Source organism: Chroicocephalus ridibundus, chromosome 5 (assembly GCF_963924245.1).
Source record: "Chroicocephalus ridibundus chromosome 5, bChrRid1.1, whole genome shotgun sequence".
Taxonomy (NCBI): Eukaryota; Metazoa; Chordata; class Aves; order Charadriiformes; family Laridae; genus Chroicocephalus; species Chroicocephalus ridibundus.
This window is the reverse complement of record NC_086288.1, coordinates 67141774-67162498: the sequence shown is the minus strand read 5'-3', so window position 1 is coordinate 67162498 and position 20725 is coordinate 67141774. Positions and strand designations below refer to the sequence as shown.

The 20725-nt window shown below is 36.9% G+C and overlaps 1 protein-coding gene across 3 annotated transcripts in view; it reads right to left on the bottom strand.

Moving 5' to 3' along the window:
• Window positions 1–20725, bottom strand: part of FAM114A1 (family with sequence similarity 114 member A1) — a 37070-nt gene that overhangs the window by 6037 nt on the left and 10308 nt on the right. Inside the window, exons 4-12 of one of the 3 annotated variants that reach the window (XM_063336074.1) lie at window positions 15506–15619; window positions 15248–15354; window positions 13874–14008; window positions 11907–12059; window positions 9617–9740; window positions 4009–4094; window positions 2801–2968; window positions 1405–1544; window positions 44–116 (exon numbers count right to left, since the gene is read on the bottom strand). In XM_063336074.1, the coding sequence (XP_063192144.1) occupies window positions 44–116; window positions 1405–1544; window positions 2801–2968; window positions 4009–4094; window positions 9617–9740; window positions 11907–12059; window positions 13874–14008; window positions 15248–15354; window positions 15506–15619 (1100 nt within the window). The remainder of the gene's footprint in view (window positions 1–43; window positions 117–1404; window positions 1545–2800; window positions 2969–4008; window positions 4095–9616; window positions 9741–11906; window positions 12060–13873; window positions 14009–15247; window positions 15355–15505; window positions 15620–20725) is intronic. The other 2 variants (XM_063336075.1, XM_063336076.1) reach the window with 2 other exon arrangements.

Sequence of the window (20725 nt, the reverse complement as noted above, 5' to 3'; positions counted from 1 at the left end):
GTTAAAAAAAGCCCAAATGCTACATAAAATGCTGTTATCTTACCCCAGCTGCTGTTAAAGAATCGGAAAACTTCTTTGATAAACATGAAACTTCATTGCACATGGCACTTGTTAAACTGGTTCAAAAAAAAGAGAGACAAATATAAAAATACATCCTTGTCCTGTCAACAGATAAAAACCCTATGACTGTCCCAGGCACAAACTTAATCTCAGAAGCCAAGAATGTTCTTAAGGCAATTTTGCTTCTAGTAATTTTTTAAATATTTTGGGGTTGCCTTTTTTCTTGATACCGTTTTTATATTACTCCACTGAAAAATCCATTGTTCACTACAGCAGCAAGATGATGTCACGTTGACTCAAACATTAGTCTTTTTTGATAGGGCAATGTTTCAATTTTTTAAATTCTAAACTTCTAGTTTAACTATCGTTTTTGTGATGACTGCAGCAACACAACTCCTAATAATACTGTTGGAAATACATCAAACTTTAATGAGAACAGTGAGAAGTTTCCTATTTAAACAATAAAACCTCTGCTCTACTGAAAGAGGAAGTACCCTTGTGGTTAAAATACGAGACAACAAGGAGATCTAGTTCTATTCCTAGATCTTTCACTGTTTTGCTTAACTTTCACAAGCGCATCATGTAGAACCTCGTCCTGCAAGGTGCACAATACCTCAGCTCTAATTCTGAAAAATACTTGTTCAAGTACTATGTTTTAGACTGACGTGTTCCTATGGACTTTGCTATTGTTACTAGCATTCTTAAAGATAGGCACTTGCTTTAATACTTCACTTAATTAGGACTCAAGCGCTTACGACATCTTAACGTCAAAAACCACTGAAACCAGTAGAATCAATTACTACAGAGCGCTTGAGATCTGAATTTTGAGTCCCACTAGATAAACCGGCTTCTTGAATTTATGTATGTTTTGTCATTGTTTACTACAAAGTTGCTGACAAGTGTGGTCTTATTGTTTAGAACTACAGGTTGATTTTTGTAGATTTTTGACAGATAAACACTAGAGCAGGGAACTATTGGCAGATAATAAGACTGCATTATGCACTCTAAAAGCAAATTCTATATATGCTAGCACAGTAACTTTTGCAGAGGGAACAGGAAATGCAACCTAAATTAGCCCGCACATTTACTTGCTGGAGCAGAAACAACTTTCAGCCTATGAATCGGTGATGTTTTTGTAAACATACATAGGTTAGCCATGTCGAAAAATGACAGGTAGTCTATGTAAGTCGGTTACATGAGAAAATATAGCACCAGGACCCCTCAAGCCAATCCTGTTTGCTGATCCATGAACTTAACTGTGTCTTCAAGTGCCAAAAGCTGAACAGAACTTCACGAGTTTTAAGCAAATGTCAAATGTTCATATATGAAATACATAATACTCACTTTGTCAGTACTTTTGCTTGATCTTGAGCTGTTTTTTCTACTTCCTGCCCATGTAGAATTAATTCTGCTACTTTATGAAGCTGTTCAATACAACGAGCAGTTACCTCAGCCAGACTTTCAATGGACAGCATGTAGATTTCCTTAAATTACAACCAGGGAATAATATCATCAACACCAACAGCAATAAATATACAAATAGACATATACATATAAAGGGATTTGAAACATAGGAGCCCTCCCCCCCGCAACTGGAAATACCACCACGTACATCGTGAAGTAATATCAGCCATATCATCCTCACAAACAATACTGGAAAATGAAATATCCACAGATTATAAAACACAGACCTTATACTCATCCTTGAAAATTAGTAAGAACAAGTCTACCATTTATTTGGATGGGAACTAGGTCAGGCTCTCAGATTTTCTAACATAGCACTTTTAAACCTCATCCTAACGAATACAAAATCCCTTAACTCTCGAATAAGTCATAACTACTTTCATATGGAGCCCAAAGTATTGAGTCATCCCTCAGATGAATCTCCAGAGTACAAATGGATAATTCTCCTAATAAAAAAGTGGGTTTTACCAAGAATGATAAAAAATTCCATCTAGCACTCTGGCATTACGGCTTTTACAAGCTGATGCCAGCTGGAAATGTGCAATATATCACATATATACAGTGTAACCCTGTTTTCTCCTTTGGACCTTTTTTGTAAGGAAACATGACAGATAATTTCTTTGTTAGGACTCATTCAAAATTCTTGACAAAGATACCAACCACATTTAATATAGCTGTAGCTTGCTGTAAAATATTAAATCACAATTAACCTTATCAACAAGAGGGGTTGTCTAAACGGACGCAATACTTTTAGCCTTCAGTACTATCTTTCCTAAAGAGAATTAACACTTGTGAGCTGCCTAAATAAAATTTCTGTTTTGTCTGTTTGTGATTTAAACTGTTTAAGAGTTCAAATAAAGTTTGAGATTTTTTTCCATGTATTGTTGCTGGGAGAGAGAGCTGCCAAGGAACACTGAGATACGACTTTCAATGTGCTATCAACGTTATACCACAGAATCCCTTGGCTCACTGTATGTTGCGTATATGCATGCATACACACAAAAACATAGACAGAAAAAAATAAAAACAATAAAAATAAAAACCTGCTACCTTGGAAGTTACTTATGGGAACAGACTAACAGTAAAAATATTTATGTAAGTTAGTTTCCTATTGGGTCTACAGTGAGTAGCTATGTATTAATATTTCTTAATAGTTCCATGAGTTTAAAAAATACGGACAACATATAAAACCAACACACAAAGATAAAGAAGTAATCTCATCAAACAAAGTATTACAGTTAGCTTAATGAAACTTATCCTCCAAAAGCTATTTTACCTCCACAGTTTTGTTTTTATTTAATTCTAGTTTATCACTGCCAATTTTATCTTCTTTTTCAGTCTTTTCTTCACCAGGTTCTTCAGATTTTTCTTTTAGCGTCTCTTCTATGTCTACTGAGGTGGAAAAACTGGCTTCTTCAAGCCATTCATGAGCTTTTTTCCTAGCCTGCCAAACAAAAGAACAACCCCAAAGTTCAGTTCAAATAGGGAATATCAAATGATGTTCCTGAACATTAATTAACAAGTACTTTTTACAATCCAAAGTGTAAACATATGAAGCCTCTGGGTGGCATTTATTTAAGAAAATGTAGGGAGAAGCTTTTCTGACCACATAAAGATGGATCAGCGAGGGATAACCCCTCCACAGGTATGATATTCCTAAGCAATACATAGAGTTGGCATTAATAGCAAAGTTAGTAACATTTCAGCTTTATGAGGTATCTTCCACAGGAATTTACATGGAAATAATTTTCCCAAATAAAAAAAAAGAAGGTGGTATAAAAAAAGAAAAAAAATGGAGAGGTAAGAGAGATGTACTAAACTCTTGAAGGAAAAATAAATAGAAAATCACTGTATCTTCAGATGCCTTCCCAGGCATGAAAGTAGATCAAAGTGGAAAAAACTTCAGACTATTGTTAGCATTAGTAGGAAATTTATGATTTCTCTTCTTTAACATGAAGTCAAATTAAAATATGTTAAGATCTAAACCTAAGATCAGCAGCAGGTGAATCACCTTTAAAGGGGCCTGATAGTAAAACCTTGACTAGTGATGTGACTAGCTTCTAGCCATCTAACTTTTGGATGACTGAAGCTGGGTGAGATAAATCCAAGACTTTGCTTCTAGCTGAGGTCTGGAGAAATCCCTCAGAAGAATAAACATAAGGAAGAAAACTAATTCTGAACTTGAGCTTTGTTCCCAGTATGCAAGACCAAATCTGCTGTGCTCGTGAACTCTGTTCTGCTGAGACATCCCTGGTTCAAGGCTTTCTAGCATGGCCCATCGCGCTAGCTAGTCACTGCTGTATTGCCTAACTAATCTCACTTCTTCTATGAAACCTCTTCCACGTTCATCATTTTAGTCTCACCATCCTGTACTTTGCTTTCTTAGCTGCCTGAACTGAGCTAGGTACTGCTCTGTGTCAGATTTCAGAACAAAGCCCTCTCTTTGTCCAAGAAACAGAGGGCAGCTCACTAACGGGTGCTAACCTTGTTAAGTTTGTCAGGAGTAGCAGCAACGTGCAATTCAAACAGCAGTTCAGTGAGCACGCTGACAAACTCTTCTCCCATATCTGCTGCAAAAAAAACACAAGACAATTTTTCTTAGGTTGTTGTCACTATAATATTTTACATGATCAAATACATCCAGTCAAATAATTTCCCCAAGCACTCTAGCATTTGAAAAACAGTGACAGGGACACAAGAAAGGGGTGTGTGGGTGTGGGTGTGTGTATATGCTCAAAGAAAGAAGAAAAAAAGCAACAGAGATACCTGTACAACCAGATATGCTAGCTTGACTCTTCAACTACTCTTTCCACCCCATTCTAAATTCCACTAAGTTTCACGAAAACAGGTAAGAGGAGAAGCAGATGAATGATCCCTAGTTATCAATCTGATCTAGTTAAAGATGTCCCTGCTTATTGCAGGGGGGTTGGACTAGATGACCTTTAAAGGTCCCTTCCAACCCAACCCAACCCAACCCATTCTATGATTCTACGATTCTATGATCTGACAGAAATACATGACCCACAAAATAACCAAAGAAGAGATACTAACCTCATCTTTCAAACCAAGGATTAAAAACAGCAGCAGGGCCAGAAACAAATAAGTTTCAGAGGAAACATACTGGAAAATATATTCTTTATTGCTCTGTCTGCAAACCACAGCTAAGAGGTATGTTTTCTTTCTGTTTTAAGATTATGCTTTGCTTAAATGAAGAACGTTTTCTGTTCTGCTTTGGAGTAATGAGCCTTAAAGAATCTGCACTTATATTTCAAAAGATTTATCAGCAAAGATAAATATCACTAGTATTCAAGCTTCACCTTTATTACATATATTCCTTTGACTACTTGCAGTTGCCATATTCTAACATGCTCTAAGTTCCTAAAAGTTGGTATTTTGGTTGGTTCTGTCCATCTGCACTTACTGAGTTGGGAATCTTCATTAACATTTCCTGGGGGAATATACCAAATACAGTTTTTTTAGCCTGATTAAGTTAAAAGGTCAAAGTCCCCATACTAAGCCTGATAAAAGTCCAGCTACTTAAAAAATGAATTTCAAGTCTTGCTCTATTCCTGCATTTTTTTTTATTTATTAGGTAGGGACAGTTTTTCCATTTTTTATGCAACCCTTCAGTACTGCGCTTAAAGGTGGAGGGCCATTACTCTCCAATGAGTTTGTGGATTTGGATAGAACTGTTGACAGTCATAGAATCATAGAATTATAGGCTTGGAAGGGACCTCTGGAGATCATCTAGTCCAACCCCCTGCCAGAGCAGGGTCATCTTAGAGCAGGTTGCACAGGAACGCGTCCAGGCAGGTTTTGAATGTCTCCAGAGATGGAGACTCCACCACCTCTCTGGGCAGCCTGTTCCAGTGCTCTGCCACCCTCAGAGTAAAGAAGTTCCTCCTCAAGTTTAGGTGGAACTTCCTATGCTCAAATTTGTGCCCATTACCTTGCAACATGTGGAACGGCAGTGGAATCTGACAATTAGGTTATAATCTCCTAGAGCAAAGGACATCTCACCCTTGCTTGTAAAGACAGTGCCCATTTTTGGTGATATAAAATAAATTAGTATTTAGCACAAAGAACTCTTCACCTGCAATGACCAAAAGACTGAGCTTTCCTCTTAACAGCTGGGGAACAGGTCGAGAAGAATGTATTCTGAAAGCCAAAGAGGTGCACAGAGTTCATTTCACTAATGCCCTTATCAGTAAATTTTGGCAATAGAATTTTCAGGTTTTGCAATACAGCACCTCTTGGATACACTGAATTCACTTGTTCTTGAAACAATGCCGAATTGTTTTATAAACTGCAGCATGCTGAAAACTGATAAGCAGTTCACTGGATAATATTACCAAAATTGTTGATAACTGTCATATTCAATTCAATACTCACTTTGGTTACTGTCTCCCTTAATCTCACATGAAATTTTTGGTGTTAATGGCTTTCAAAAGGTAGGTAAAGCTACTTTTTCAGATATTCTCCTCTCATTATTTCATAAACAACTGAAAAGAAAAGAAGCTGCAGTGAAAAATACATGAAAGGGTTGCATAATCAAAGTGAGAGGAAACATTAGAGTGAAGGGTATGCATTTGGCTTTCTCCTACTTGTGTCAGAAAGTATCTTTTCCCTTCCTTTCTTTTCATATTGATTTTGCACGTATCTGACTTAAGCAAAGACACAAAACCCCTACAATTCCAGTTTCAAGGTTGCCAAGAACAAAGCCTAGCTCCAATCCTTTCCCAAAACAGTCCTCCAAAGATCACCGCAGTAATTTCTCCTTGCATAGGAATGAAAGTGTTTACGGTAGAAACTGAAAGCAGCACTAACATCTCTGAATGAGATCCTGAGAGTCTAGGATAAGAAGGGATCCTGAGAGTTTACATAAAACAAACAGCTACCCTTTTCAAACACTTGAATGCAAAGTACTGGCTTTCCTCCCAGCGCGTGTTTTTTTTGCTGAATATATATAACACCGACAAATGACACCATATAAATAACATGACTTTGATGACGAGAAAGTGGTAACAAATTAGCAATAAGTGGTAATTAACTTGTTTTCAAATACTGCTAAGTGGCTAGATAAGATTTAACATTTTCCAACACCATTAGTTAATCTCTGTCTTTTGTAGAGGGGTGGCTTCCTTACATAAAGGAGAAAACACAAAGTTTTATTGAGCTAGGAAGCACAAATTAAAATCCTACTGAAGGTAAGTTAGTTGTAGTTTTAAACTGTTAGCAAGCAGGATTAAAACTCAAAATTCCTCCACGAAATTTAACATAGCCTGCTATCTCTTGCTAGCTTAGCTAGCTTAAGTAAAAATACATAATTCTGTAATAAAAAATACGCTATTAAAAGAGCACATGGCTTACTGACTTGATTTTAGAAGTGTAAAACCTATTAAATGTGCTTAACAGGACCTTAATTTTATTAACTAGCTTGAGCTAAGAACACAAACTAGAGTGAAGCCTTCTCTTTACAGCAAGTCATGAGCTACATTTAATCCCGGTCAGCCAACCTGCTGTTAAACTGTACTGTCTTTTATCTATGCTGGATGCCAAATCACGTTTAAAATTTTTGCTAACATTAAACACAGACTATTTTCTGAATGTAAACATTAATTATGCCACAGAAATATGCTTAAGGTCCCAGCAAGTCATTTCAGGTAAACAATTCCAGTTTAAAAATAAAGCCAAACAACTCAAACCTGGTCCCTGGAAAGCTAAACTTACTTGTAAAATATGACCAGAACACTAAGTGTAGTCAACAGAAAGTCACTGGAATCCATTTTAAATTATGTAAAGATTGGCAAACCAAAGTCTGAGTGAAGCATTAAACTGTTTAACAAAACTGTGCTCCACCAGGGCAAACAGAGATGCAAATCACACAGAACGTTACATGTAAACGTGCTGGATATTGTTTTTATCTAAAAATGGCAGACAATTGTCATGTAAGGGCCTGTTAATGGAATTCTTTAAGTTTTACAAGGTTTTATGCATTTGCATAAAACATATAAAACATAATAAAAACATCCTGCGCATTAATGAATTTGGGAAAAAGATTGGTATTCCCTGACTCAGGAAGATCACAAGAAGCCTTCACACACTCCAGTAAGATTTTAATGAAGATAACATATCTTTGTGAAGGGTACCCGGACTAGGGCACTGTCTAGAGGGGATGTGTCAAAGCACCGTACAGTGTTAGGAGCACTCTCAAGGCAGAGTTTTATGTACGATGGATTATGGGTGAGAGGCGGAATAAAGAAGTAAAGGCCACAAGTCCCAGGTTAGAAGCTTGACTACAGAACTGTCAGCTCAGCCCTAACAGAAAGTGACTTTGAGAAGTGATTAACCTTTCTGTTCTTTTGGTGTCCTCCAGTGAACTAAAATTTATCCAACTTAATACTGATACATGAAATTTATCTGTAGTTCAAATGCTAATAAATCATGAGCCTTAGTGCACTAAAGGCCGTGCGTAATTTTGAACTGCAGCCTCAAGTAACACCTGCTCAGCTGTAAGGTGGAGAGAGCACATGTATGGTTATTATTTCCACTGTCAGAGAGAGGAGGGTACATTTCACTGCTGACTGATTTGCTTTTGCAGGGGAAAACCTGCATCATGATCTGATTTTGTCTTTTTTTTTTTTTTTTTTGAAGGTGCACATTGCCTTGGTCCCAGCCTATTTAGAAGGCCAGGCCAGTTAACGTTTCGAGGAATGAGCTTCACTGAAAAAACAGAACTTCTGACCAACAGCGAAAACATCACTTTATGCAAGAAACAGAGCTTTTCCTGGGGGCTGGACTCAAAGCAAAGAACTATTTCCTGCAGAAAATAAGGAATAACAAGTATCTCATGAATCCTCACTCTTAAGTAGGTATAACACTTCCTTGACTTCTATTTCTCACAAACCCACTTTTTAAAAAAGTAACAAGGGAAAAAAACAGTACAAAACTCTACCATACTAAGACTACACTGAACACTTGCTGTCCTCCCTGAGAAGAAACAATAAGCTCCCTGTGAGAGATATCAGGCATACTGAGTAAGCACTGCTAGAAAGAGCAGTCTGAGCAGAAAAGACTTTCTGGTTAGAACGTGTGGCTGTTAAGACAATTTTTCTAACTTTTCAGAAGGCTACAGAAATCCTATCTCATCATCTTGCACAATGTAGGTTTTATGGGCAAAGCACCCCTGAGAAGATCAAGAGGATGTGGAAGAAGTATCTTTTTATATTTCTGTGTTTCTGAAACTCAACAACATGGTGTTTAATGGCATGAGCCAGTCCTCAGTCAGGTCAAAGATATTGTTTCTATTAGCTGGAAGAGGTTTGGTATGGGAGACATGAACTACGGTGGCTTAAGCTAACTTCTTATCCTTCTGTTCCCAGCCTGTTCTGGGGAATGCCAAAATTCCTCACCTGTTTAGGACACCTATTTTGCCCCGAACCAAAGCACCCACCCATTTTATTGTAACTTTTGTGAGCTGATCTATGGACTGCCACACTTGTCCCATTCTCTCTGATGCTGTGCACTATGTCATAGTTATGGCACACTTCTGCTACTTCTTTCTCGCACTCCACATGCCACATCTTGCCAAGCAATACCTAGAAAGCAGCTTTGCCACTATGTTTTGAAGTGACTTTCCTTCAAAAAGTTCAGGGTTCTTAATCCCTTTATTACACTCTAATCTTTTCCCTATCTAGCAAGGGAGGGTGCAAAGTAAGGATGAAGTTGCTAAACACAAAAGCATTGCCAAACACTCCTAAAGTTTCAGATTACACAATTTCATAAAACGATTCTGTAAGCAAACCTCAGTTATCCAAAAAGTTATTCTTATTTTTGTTTTGCTTTCACTGACGATATAGTATAGTACAATACTTTCTTACCTTATATTTTCTCTATCTCACACTTCAATTACAATATAAATTCAAAATTAAGCATTGATCAGCTTCCACAACTTTCAGAGTATTAATTTTAGTCACTTGCTTATGAAGAGTATTAGAATATCAGAAATCATAGTTTAGATTGTAATTTTTATAATTACTATACGCAGAAGTAACAATTGTCCATATGGTTAAGTCTCTGTATTTCTAATTACCTTTCTGTGCCTGTACCACTTCATCATCTGATTCCTTTGGAACAAAAATCTCCTTTATAGCAATTAAATCATTTTTCACAGTCTCCAACTGCTCTCCATCAAGTGTTGCTAAATATGACTGAATCTGTAAAAGAAAAGACAGAAGGAATTCCTAAACGAAACAGAACCTTTTTCTTAAAATTGCTAATTTTGAGCCTGATACCAGAATAGGCTAAGAAGTGGAAACTTCCATTATGCTCGAACCTTGTCTTTAACCTTCCAATTTACGTAGACACATTTTTAGTTCTCATCAACAAAGTATCACAAAAATTACACCAGCCTTGCCAGATCATCAGGTCTCTACCTTCTCCCAGAACGTTTGCTTTGAATTGTAAAATTGTGGCTTAATTGCAAACTGTAATAAGCATTTTGGGATTGCTTGGATGAAGGTATCAGGAAAGAAGAGCACAGGTAGAATTCATGCTTAGTCTGAGAACACATGGGAGGAGTCAGAAAAAGAAGCCTGTTTCCCCACCTTCAAAAAGCAAGCAAAATTATTAACAGTCTACCTATTCTGAAGAACATATTGACAGATCTTTGGGTGTCTCAGGTATCTGCAAGTCCCCGCATATCCAATAGGGATGGAAACAGATTCTTTGAATCACTGCTTGTTTGCACTACTGTTATGTGCTGTTAATCCCACGATTGCACTCTCTGCCTATGGAAGCCAAAAGAAATGCCTTCTCTCCATTTGATTCAAAATTTCACTTTTAGGTTTGTTTCAAGGTTGGGGTTTTTTAAGCTCGCTTGATAGATATGCAGACTGACTCAGTCAGAGACTGGAGAAAAGCATTGTTTTCTTATGTTCCTCCTTGATGTGTTCAGCTCATATGCTCAGGGCTAAATGCACAATAAAGTCGGAAGATCCAACTCAGGTTGTGAAGGACTACCTGGGGCTTTTTGGCCCTCTCTATAGCGTTGTCCATTTCATAGGATTAACTGGGACTTTTTTAAAATGGAAATTTATAAAATAAAAGCTTTAAAACATCTTTAAATCCCTGCTATTAGAAGGACACAGGACATTAGCAATGTCTTCAGTTTCTCTTGCGCTCCTCCTGTGGCCCATCTGAGTGTGGCCTTTGGGCTGTTAGCGGAGGTCTCAAGCTTACAGTACTGTATTTGGTGAGCATGTGTGTGTATGGCAATGGGAAGATGCTCTGTTAGTCTTTTGGAATATATATCAGGGAATTGGACTTGTTGACCCAGACAAGTTGCATTCAATCCTGTTGGAGTGAGCAGGACTCTGAACCAGGGTTTATCTAGGACATAACATGAAGCACATCAGAACCTCATGGTAACAACCTGCACAAGTCTCCCTTACCATGTGGTATCTAACAGTAAAAGAAAAGTCATGTTGACACATGCAATTAACCTGAGCTTGTTTCACATGTAGGTTTTGAATTTATAATTTTGCATTTAGACATAAGTGCAAAAACCAAAACCATCAGGGACAGTATGTACCTAGCTGTTATTAAGATAAGCTTCTTTTATTTGTAGCAGCAAATAAAACATTTTAAAAAATAGGTTGGTTATTTTTCATTAAAAATAACCCTGAGGGCAAGGAGTGCTAATTACTAAACCAAAAACCAAAAAAACAATGTATTTTAAGAAATATGCTCAGAAAACTGTTTCAGTACTAAATACCACTGCTGGGAATCTAAAAAAGTTCTATTAATTTCCTGTCAGAGATCTACTGACAGCTGAAATTCAAAAATATACTTATTATATAGGCCTTAGTAACTTCATCCTGCTCTTCAGAGAGACATCTAGCATTTGTATACTCCCAGGAATGATATCTTGGGGTAGTTTTATGTAAGTTTAAAACCTAACACAATAAAGAAGACTTAGGAATTGAATAAGTAATCTGGAATTCATTTTAATTCACTAGCCTCTAGCTGTGGTAGGTCTGGCATTCCTGAATGTAAGTATCAGTGCCTGATACAAAACCAAAAGATATCAGCCTTGCAAACTCTGAAGACATCTGCACACTGTCACAAGCTGATATATGGTCCAAACAAAAATAACTTTCAGTTGTGAAGTTGTTTGCTTTGAGTAAATCTTGGAGTTAAATTTTACACGTATTGATGCTGACTTCCTGAAGCCCAGGACTGGCCTGTGGGACCAATCCAGCTTTCTCTGAAGTTGATGAAAAATTTACTGTTCATTTCACATGCACCTGCAGAGTGAAATTAATGTAAAGAACAATTTTTTACTAACCATTATTTTGATTTATGCTGTCTGCATACTGTACCTGGGCTTCACTTTCATTCGACAGGATTTCCAGAGCTTCAAGATGAGACAAACCTTGGAACTCATCAAAAAGTAGTCCATAATGTGCTGTTCTTTCAACTGTAACTTGCTGGGCCCGCCTCTGTTTCTCTTTTTCTTTAGCTTCTCGCAACAGCTGCAAAAATATACATAATTTCCATTGTTTTATTGGTAGTGCTGTAGGTATGACAGATTTATTACCTTCTGCTTCTGCTTGTCGAGGCAGTAGTAGTAAAATTTGGGACTATATCACACCTGCAGAGCTGAGATTTCAGAGATGAAATATCTAACTTCTTTTTTGATAAACTTCTTTAATAAAATATTTAAGTAGTATTCTAAGTATGGTTTTGCCTGTGGTAATTGCTAACCATCTTTTTTCAAAAAACAATGAAGAAACAAATAATCTTATGTTCTCAAAAGCAATGTCAGCTATGGATATTATATAATAAATTTAGCCAACAATTACGATGAAAGAAAAATAAAAAGGACTATTTCACACACAGCCTTAAGAGTTGTGCATTCCACAGATCACAAAATGGGAGGAATATTTTCAGGACCTACCTATGTACTTGCATAGATAATGCACCTATATAAATAGTTCCTATAAAATATTTTCAGCAGATACTGAAGGCAGTTTCTGTGACAGCAGGACTGACAAAAGAGATTAGCCTAATACAGTATGACTTCTACCAAAGGTGGAGCAGAACTCCACATACTCCATATACTTGGGGATATTCTGGAGTGACTTTCTTATACACGTCTATTAGTGTATAATAGAAGTGTATACACTTCTATTAGCATATAAGAAGGATAAGAATAGTGTACAGAATAGGATCCTCTATTCCTTCCTTCTCTTCCCGGGAAGGAATGGCCTCTCATATGAATTTGCTACAGTAAAGCTAGTAAATACATCTGAACTGCATCTTAAGCCATATATAAGCCTCTGAATACAGGTGAGCACTCATCACTTACACTATTGCATCATTCAAAATTTCTATGATATTGTCTTCAGTTATTCATTTGTTACAAAAGATTTATGATGGCAGATTTTTCAGTCTCCACCCTCAAAAGATCACTCACAAAGTTTAATGTACAAATCACTGAAAAGGAAGCACTTTGTTATGTGACCCATGAGAACTGATTTATGTCACTTTCTGCCTCAGATTTTATGTGTGAATTCATGCATACTGTTTATTAAGGTATTCTCAAAAGCTCATTTTAAGCTGTTATTCTTAACAAGAATTACTTGCTTTCGGCCTACTGCAACAGTATCAGTCTGTTTACACTTAAAATGACCAACACTAAAGATGAAACATCTCATTAAAAGAAAAATACCTTACTCCTCTCTACAAGGAAGTAAACATGTAGTAAAATGAAAGTTTTTTTCAATGTCTATTGATTTCCACGGCCTCCCTCCTCTCAGTGTCTGGAGGGCTAAATAATTTTGTACTAATAGCACTTATACTTCTGTTCAGCTTTTATCATATCTCTGAAGTTTTAAATGTATGAGTCATGACTGTGTAAGGGTACCATTAGTTTAGATAGACATTAAGATATAACAGCTTTAATTCCTAATGAAACATTTGTCATATTCCAGTATTACTCATTTCCAAGGAAAGTAGTATGGTGATGTTTATGCTGGAAGACATCTATCTACAGCTGTTACAAAACCACCAACAATTTCATTCTGTCTCCAGAGTGTAATGATTTATCCCCGCATATACTATCTTATTAAAATCATCTACTGTACATGTGATTATGCAGAAAAGATGATTTTATATTATCTTTTGTAGTTCTGTGAAGAAAAAGAAAGTGGAGCAAATACAAAGCGCAATATTTATTTCCTAGCCAGTATCTACTGCAACAAATAAAGCCTCCCCCTGAGGCATCTGAAATTCTGGAAAAAGAATATGAAACTGCATTGACAGAGATGTATTTAAAAAGTCCAACCTGAGATAGAGAAACTGTTCGTTCCATCAGGGTTTTGGTTCTCTTAAATCCAGGATCGCTTTCTGCAAGGACAGTCATGGTTTTCTTCCCAATAAATTCCAAAGCGTCTAAGCCTCCAGATAATACACTTTTCCCCTGTATAAAATATGCAATGTGGTTATTTTCTTTTCATTTCATGCTAATATGAACTGTAAAGAGTATTGCTTTTGCTGACACTGTTTTTGAACATTCAGGTCCCTAGATTTTCTATGCTTTAAGTAACAATAGGATTGATGCATTTATAAAATGATGTTAGTTTGTTCTGAACACATTTTCAAAAAGAAAAAAATGAACCATGCAAATATTTCTAGGTAATTAAAAGGCTCACATCGGAGGAAATGTAACACCTCTTGCCAATAAAAAAATATGAGTAACACCACTTTAATTTCATCCGAAGTGACATCTAGTTCATGGGAACATATTTTAGATATGAATAATATGGAGCCAAAGTCTATCATGAATAGGATGACCCTGCCTTACCTAAATGACTTCTAAAATGTTGACACTTGTGATGGCTCTGGAACTGTCTAGCAAAATACAGTTGTTTTTCCCGTGCCTTTGTATTAGCATTAGCCCTTACTCACAATTTTTCATGTAGACTGAAGAATTTTCACTGGCTAAAGATTTCGATTTCAGTCTGGATTATTCATCTGTCAGATATTCACATGCTGATGTAACCTGATACATAATGGAAAACCCTACCAAAGTCTCAAATGGTATTACAGACAACTCACCGAGACCTTAAGTTATTCTTTTTGTTTGGTGACATTCATCACCATGGTACAGCAGCCCCTCTAGGTTTGTGTAAGAGCACATTTCTCTTATTTGAAAATCTCATACGATGCTCAAGTAATCTTACTGGTGTCCAGCTCTCACAAGCCCTACAGTGCTCCGGATTCTGTAGCAAGTTTTAGGAATAGACTATAGGAATAGTCCCTCTGCTCCCCTCATCTTTGATATTATAGTGATGAGGCACTCAGAGTGAATTGGATATACACTAGAAAAGAATTGCCACTTTGTAAAACACGCTCATGGGGAGTTAGTCTACTATGCTTTTTTAGCCGATGCTTGAAGTCTCTTATAATTTCAAGGGGAATATCGTACTGAAAAGCTCATGCCAAAGTAGTAACTGAATTAGTTGACTTTTTGGACTTTTTTTTTTAATTTGATAGTTACTTTACGATGGAAGAGACTCCAAACAGAGTTACAACAAAACTGCTTTTATGAAGACCTACAACTTAAGAAACTCTACCTGTTAAATGTGACCTACATTGAAATTGCACCTAAAAATGATGAAGAATAACTAGAGCAGAGAGGCCTGCTAAAATGACTCACTGTGTTTTGTACAGCATTAGTGATAGCTGACAACATGCCACGAGATCCAGATGAAGGAGAAGAAGGAATATTCTCAGGAGAGCTTTGGTCCAGAGAATCTTCTGCTTCTAACAAAAGAAAAAAAGCAAGCTATCGCATACTTTCAAGTCGCAAATTACAGTGAACTGGATTCTGTGATCAAAATTTTAGAATTTTGTACATTGGACTAATTTGGCAGTGTCAAAGAGTTTTGTCCAATCTGAGTGAACTTGAACTTACGTATAATTGGTGTTTCAGCTGTAGGAGGGTCTGCTGTTTCCGAAGATGATGAACTTGCATTATGAATCCCTAGGGTAGTTCCTGCTTTTTCCTTTACTGCTGTTATTCCATGACCTGCAGCAGAAGCATATTTTATATCATTTAGACTATTTATGATCTGAAAACTTATTACTAACAGTGCATAGTATTCTTATACTCCACAAATGATGACAATCAAAGTAACTATTAAACTTACCCCAATGGCTTGATTTTTTTCTAGGTTAATAATTGACTTATCCTACTACATCCAGTATATTAACTGACTAGAAATGATAAAGCTGAAGTGTAATACAAATTACTCTGGATCTGAAATGTAAAACTTGTTTCAATGACACATATAAGTTTAGTTCCCTGCTTTTCAAAATGCTAAATATTCTATTACAATCAGTTTAAACAGAAATTGATGGTCCTCCTAATGCTGTAGGGTTTGGCCTCATATAGTTTTCAGAAGTCTAGAACAATTAGCCCACAATTAATGGACTGTGGGTGGCTGCAGGGCTGAGGTGTGGAATCCGTTCTTCAGTCTGCTGCATAGGTGCAATGTTAGGTAAGCATTTTAGAAATACTGACTTGGGTCCTCAAAGTTATTTCAGGATTTAAGCTCCTCAATTGCTCATTTGAAGTTAAATTCTAAAGTGTCTCTCCTCAAAGCTGCTGTTAAAATATACTCTGTAAAATCTGTTGGTGCCAGATGACACAGACAGAACTATTGTTCCAGTAGCAGCTGATCTCCTACAGAGATTTTACCATCTTTACCTGACGCATACGTAGTGACTCCCTAACTCTTTGTTCTATTAAAATGGTCTAGTACAATGTAAAGAATATACGTTATTAGTGTTTTTATCTGAATAATTTTGACAGAACGGGATTGCTTTGCTGCTTTTCTACACAGCATTTACTTACACTAGCAGATCACACGGACTGGTAATAACCCGCTACAGGATAGGGTGGGATTGCCTGGTACCCAGCAAAAGGAGGCAGTAGCTTCCTAATCTGCATCAACTGTAGTTGAAAAACGGTGCCCTTAAAAAAAGACCAGCCTGAAATTCTCTGCCTATTCTGCTTCTGGATATATCCATAAGTATGTTCATGATATGCTTCTCTCATTACAAATGATCCAGCTAGAACATCTTCCTTAACTGGAAGTTTCTGCATATCAGCTGAGACATAGTAAGTGAACAACCAACCAGGTAAGCAATATTCTTTCCAACACAAAATGAAATGGCTTCAGTGACCCATTTTAATTTTTTTTGCACAGTACACTGTTACTGCATCTCACATAAAGCCGATCACTTCTACCAGTAGGAAAATACAGAGTGCTTTAACTATCTGCCTAACTACTTATGAAAAGTATTAATGAAGATTTCATACTTTGCTTTGGTACCTTAAACTAAACTGCGAATGGATAAATGATTTTAGAAAAGCTATTAATACAGATGCTCAGGCAGATACCTAGACATGTAAGACATGAAGTCAAGCATAACGATTCATTAAATGTTGTCCATACTTTCCCACAATTGTGTGCACTTTCTGTTGGAGAAGTTCAGGGCATCTTTTCTGAGTTATATTAACTACAGCAAAATAGCATATCATTTGCCAGTGCTCTGCATTGTTCTGAATATACATTGACATATACATATATGTGTGTGTGTACTCATACAAATATGCTTTTGAATATCTGACTAAAGAAAGATGCAGCAAAACCATTTGAAATGGAGAAGGAAGAAGGAAAGCCTAGATTTATGGTTCTATGATTTCCAGATGGGTTGCACATCAGATGCTCTATGAATTCAATAATAAATACACTCTAGAAAACGTATGTGAAGCAGCACTACTGAAAGATCACATCAAAGAAAACTGGAGTATCTGGAGGTAAACACAAAGAACAGATGTCCCCTAAGGAACAGACAAGCAGAAACAAGTTATTTTCTGTACAACAGCATACGCTGCATGGGGTCCTGATGACCCCATGAAACAGAGAGACTAGGAAGGTAAATGCTTTTACCTGTCTAAAGAAAATATGACCTTTGTCTATTTTATCTCATGTCTTACAAAATGCAGCAGTACGTCCAACAGTACAGGACAAACTAGCTTATGCACTATGGTGATTTAAGTCATTGCTGGAAAACTTCTTGCCTTTTGCAAAATGCAGATACTGGGGAGCAGCGTACTACTTTGTCTAATCTCTATCTCCTCCATATTTTAATTGGTTCAATTAAAATATTATCATGAATAGATAGTCATTTATTTACTCTCCAAATTCCTGGAACTCATTTATTTAACTATTAATTATGCTTTTAAACTAACGTAATAGATCCTCCATGTCACACGCCTTTCCATTTCTTCTACTCACAACTTTTTAAACGAGCAAGAGAGCTCTTTTCTTTCCATTCACTCAAATTTTTCTTAAGGACTTGACTTGCTAACAAAATATTATTGTTCTGTAATTATATAAAAAAATAACTATGAACATTAAGCAAAAATTTCCCTTTAACTGTGTGCGAACATTATAGATTTTCATATTAATTTTCCAGTTTTGTTCTGTATCTCAGCATTTTCTTTTTTTTTTTCTATTATATATTCTGTAATTTGGTTCTTGTAGTTTTGAAGACAAGCTTATACTTCCAAGAAAAGGAGTCACACAGTTCCTGTACTGATTTTCACAGACTTATAAAAGGCAGCATTTTCAGGACTGTGGTTACACACAGTAGAATGATAAGAAAATATTTCAGGTCAACTAGGAGTGGTTTTCCTGAACTAAGCTGTTTGGCGTGTATGTTTGATTACAACAAAACCGGATGAGATCAGAAGACCACAACTGAAGCAAGGCAGCACTGTTAGATATACATACATGCACAAACACGGCAGAAGAGCACGTTGCTTTGGAAATTAAAATTATTATTTGTAATTTCAAGAGGCACAGAAATAAAAGAGGTTATGGGAGATGAGCCTACATTTTAGAGATAAAGGTGTGCTGGTTTTGTTACAGTGGGTTGGTAATGCAACTGAGCAGATACTGTACACTTGGGAACACCTCAGACACCCCCATTTACTCATCTGTAAACAGCAGAGACAGAAAAGCTATGCAATGAGTATTGTTAACTGCTTGCTTTTTGAAGAAAGCATGCTTTTTTTCCTGTGTTGTGGCTTTTGGTTTTCTTCCCTACGTGATTTCTTTTCTTTCTATTGGCTGGCAATTTCAACAGAATGGTGTTGTTCATCTTGCTAGGTGGAATCTTCCACTTGAAAATAAAGGTTTTGGAAGCAGTGCCTAAAAATGTGGCCTGCCTTTGAGTTTGCCTGATCTGCCCAAGGCCAGATCACAGCGCTTACATATGCTTTGGTCAGAAACATCCCACTTCACTTTAGGCACTCTTATCTTCCACCTCCCAGCTTAGTAGCTTTGGATTCCCTGCAGAGCTGAAAGAAGCAGACACCTCTGGAGCACAGATGAGCACATCTGAAATCTAAACCATTCTCTGTAGGAATCACTGTCCCTCGTCAATCTAGCACTGTCCCTTGTCAATCTAGCACTCCCAGGCAACCGGACTCCCTGCTTCAGCAGTACAGACAGGGAGGGTGAGTCTGAGATTTTGTCCCTGGCTACTACCCAGTCTTTGTCACCTGTGTTGCACCATGGGGACATTTCTGATGAACAACCGATTAAAACTCAGTCTAGTAAGATGAACGAAGCTTCATCTGGTTCAAGCTAAAGATGAAGACTGCGGCCATCTGACACTGACTGAGAAACTGAGGAACTTGAAGAAGGCTGGAGGGGAATCACTCATCTGTATGAAGTACGGGTGTGTGGAAAAAACAGCTGTGCTTCGGTTTTGTACACTAAAAAAGCGGGACCCCATTTGTGCTCACTTTCAGGCTATCCTAATGACACTTCATTCCCTTCAAGGCTTGAGAAAAATTCTCTTCCTTGTCGTTAAAACAAAAACACAGGCTATACTTTGGTAATACCTAAGCTATCCAGTCTGTAAATCAGGAATAACTTCAATTAAGTTAGTAAATAAGACTAGTTTCAGATCTCCTTATTGCAATGGCAAAAGGTTTCAATAATAGCAATAGGCATAAAGGCTGCTACAACAGATTATTAGTTCGCAACCTCACCTAGACCACAAGACCACGTTAATAGATATAAAGAAAGAAAACGGGATGGCCATCCCCAAAAGCACGTCCACAGTTCTTCCCATCTGATACTTGCATTCAGTATTCTTAAAAAGGAGGAACTGTGAAAGAATGGTTTGCTGCTACAGCAACTGTCATGTGTTATTTACAAAACAGTTGTGACCACCATTTGGTTTCAGGCACAAGACAGTTTTCCCTTAATCAGATGAATTTATGCATTGAAAAAAAAGGTCTTCTGAAGAGATGAACTGTTCTTTTCGTGACTACATAGGTATAAGCATAATATCCAGCCTTTGGGTTTTTTTTCTTTATGTCATTCTTTATTTCACAACAGGGGAATAATATCTGTAGAGAATGGAAAAGAAATTACATCATTTCAATACTTTAGTTTCACATTATCTGAAGTATTTGCATTTCTGTTCCACACAGACTTCAAGTTAAGATATGCAATGCACATTATTACACATACCCATCTGTAATAATATCCAAGCTCATGAACACAGTGACATCACAAGTGACATTTCATTGTCATACTGAGTGACAAGAAAAGTTTTTCAGCATACGAACGCATATGGGTGTCTGATATTTCTGTGTGCCATTTTACTAGGTGAAGAAGTAGGTGAGGAATGTACACAAGCACAAAATAATCATGATAGCAGAATATTAATTACAAGCAATGCACGAGATTAATGCATTAAGCAGCCTTATACTATGAAATTCAGAGACCATGTAAGTTACATAGCTGAGTTCTTTTTTTTTTTTTAACTTTTATAGTGTAAGAGGTATTGAAAGATGTTAGTCTTATCAAGAGCACTAGTGTTAAAAAACCCCCCAAACTTATACGGATGGAAGCACATGCATACAGCATGACAGAGAACAGACTTTGCTTGGAAATGCAGCTTGCTGAGCACAGAACTTAAGCACCTAATGAACACCGTAATTCATTGATACAAAACAATACAGCATATGAAAGGCAAGGCTTGTAGGAGAAGGTAGTAACTTTCATTAAACTAGCAGATAGCTTCCTTGGAAAAAAACCCCACA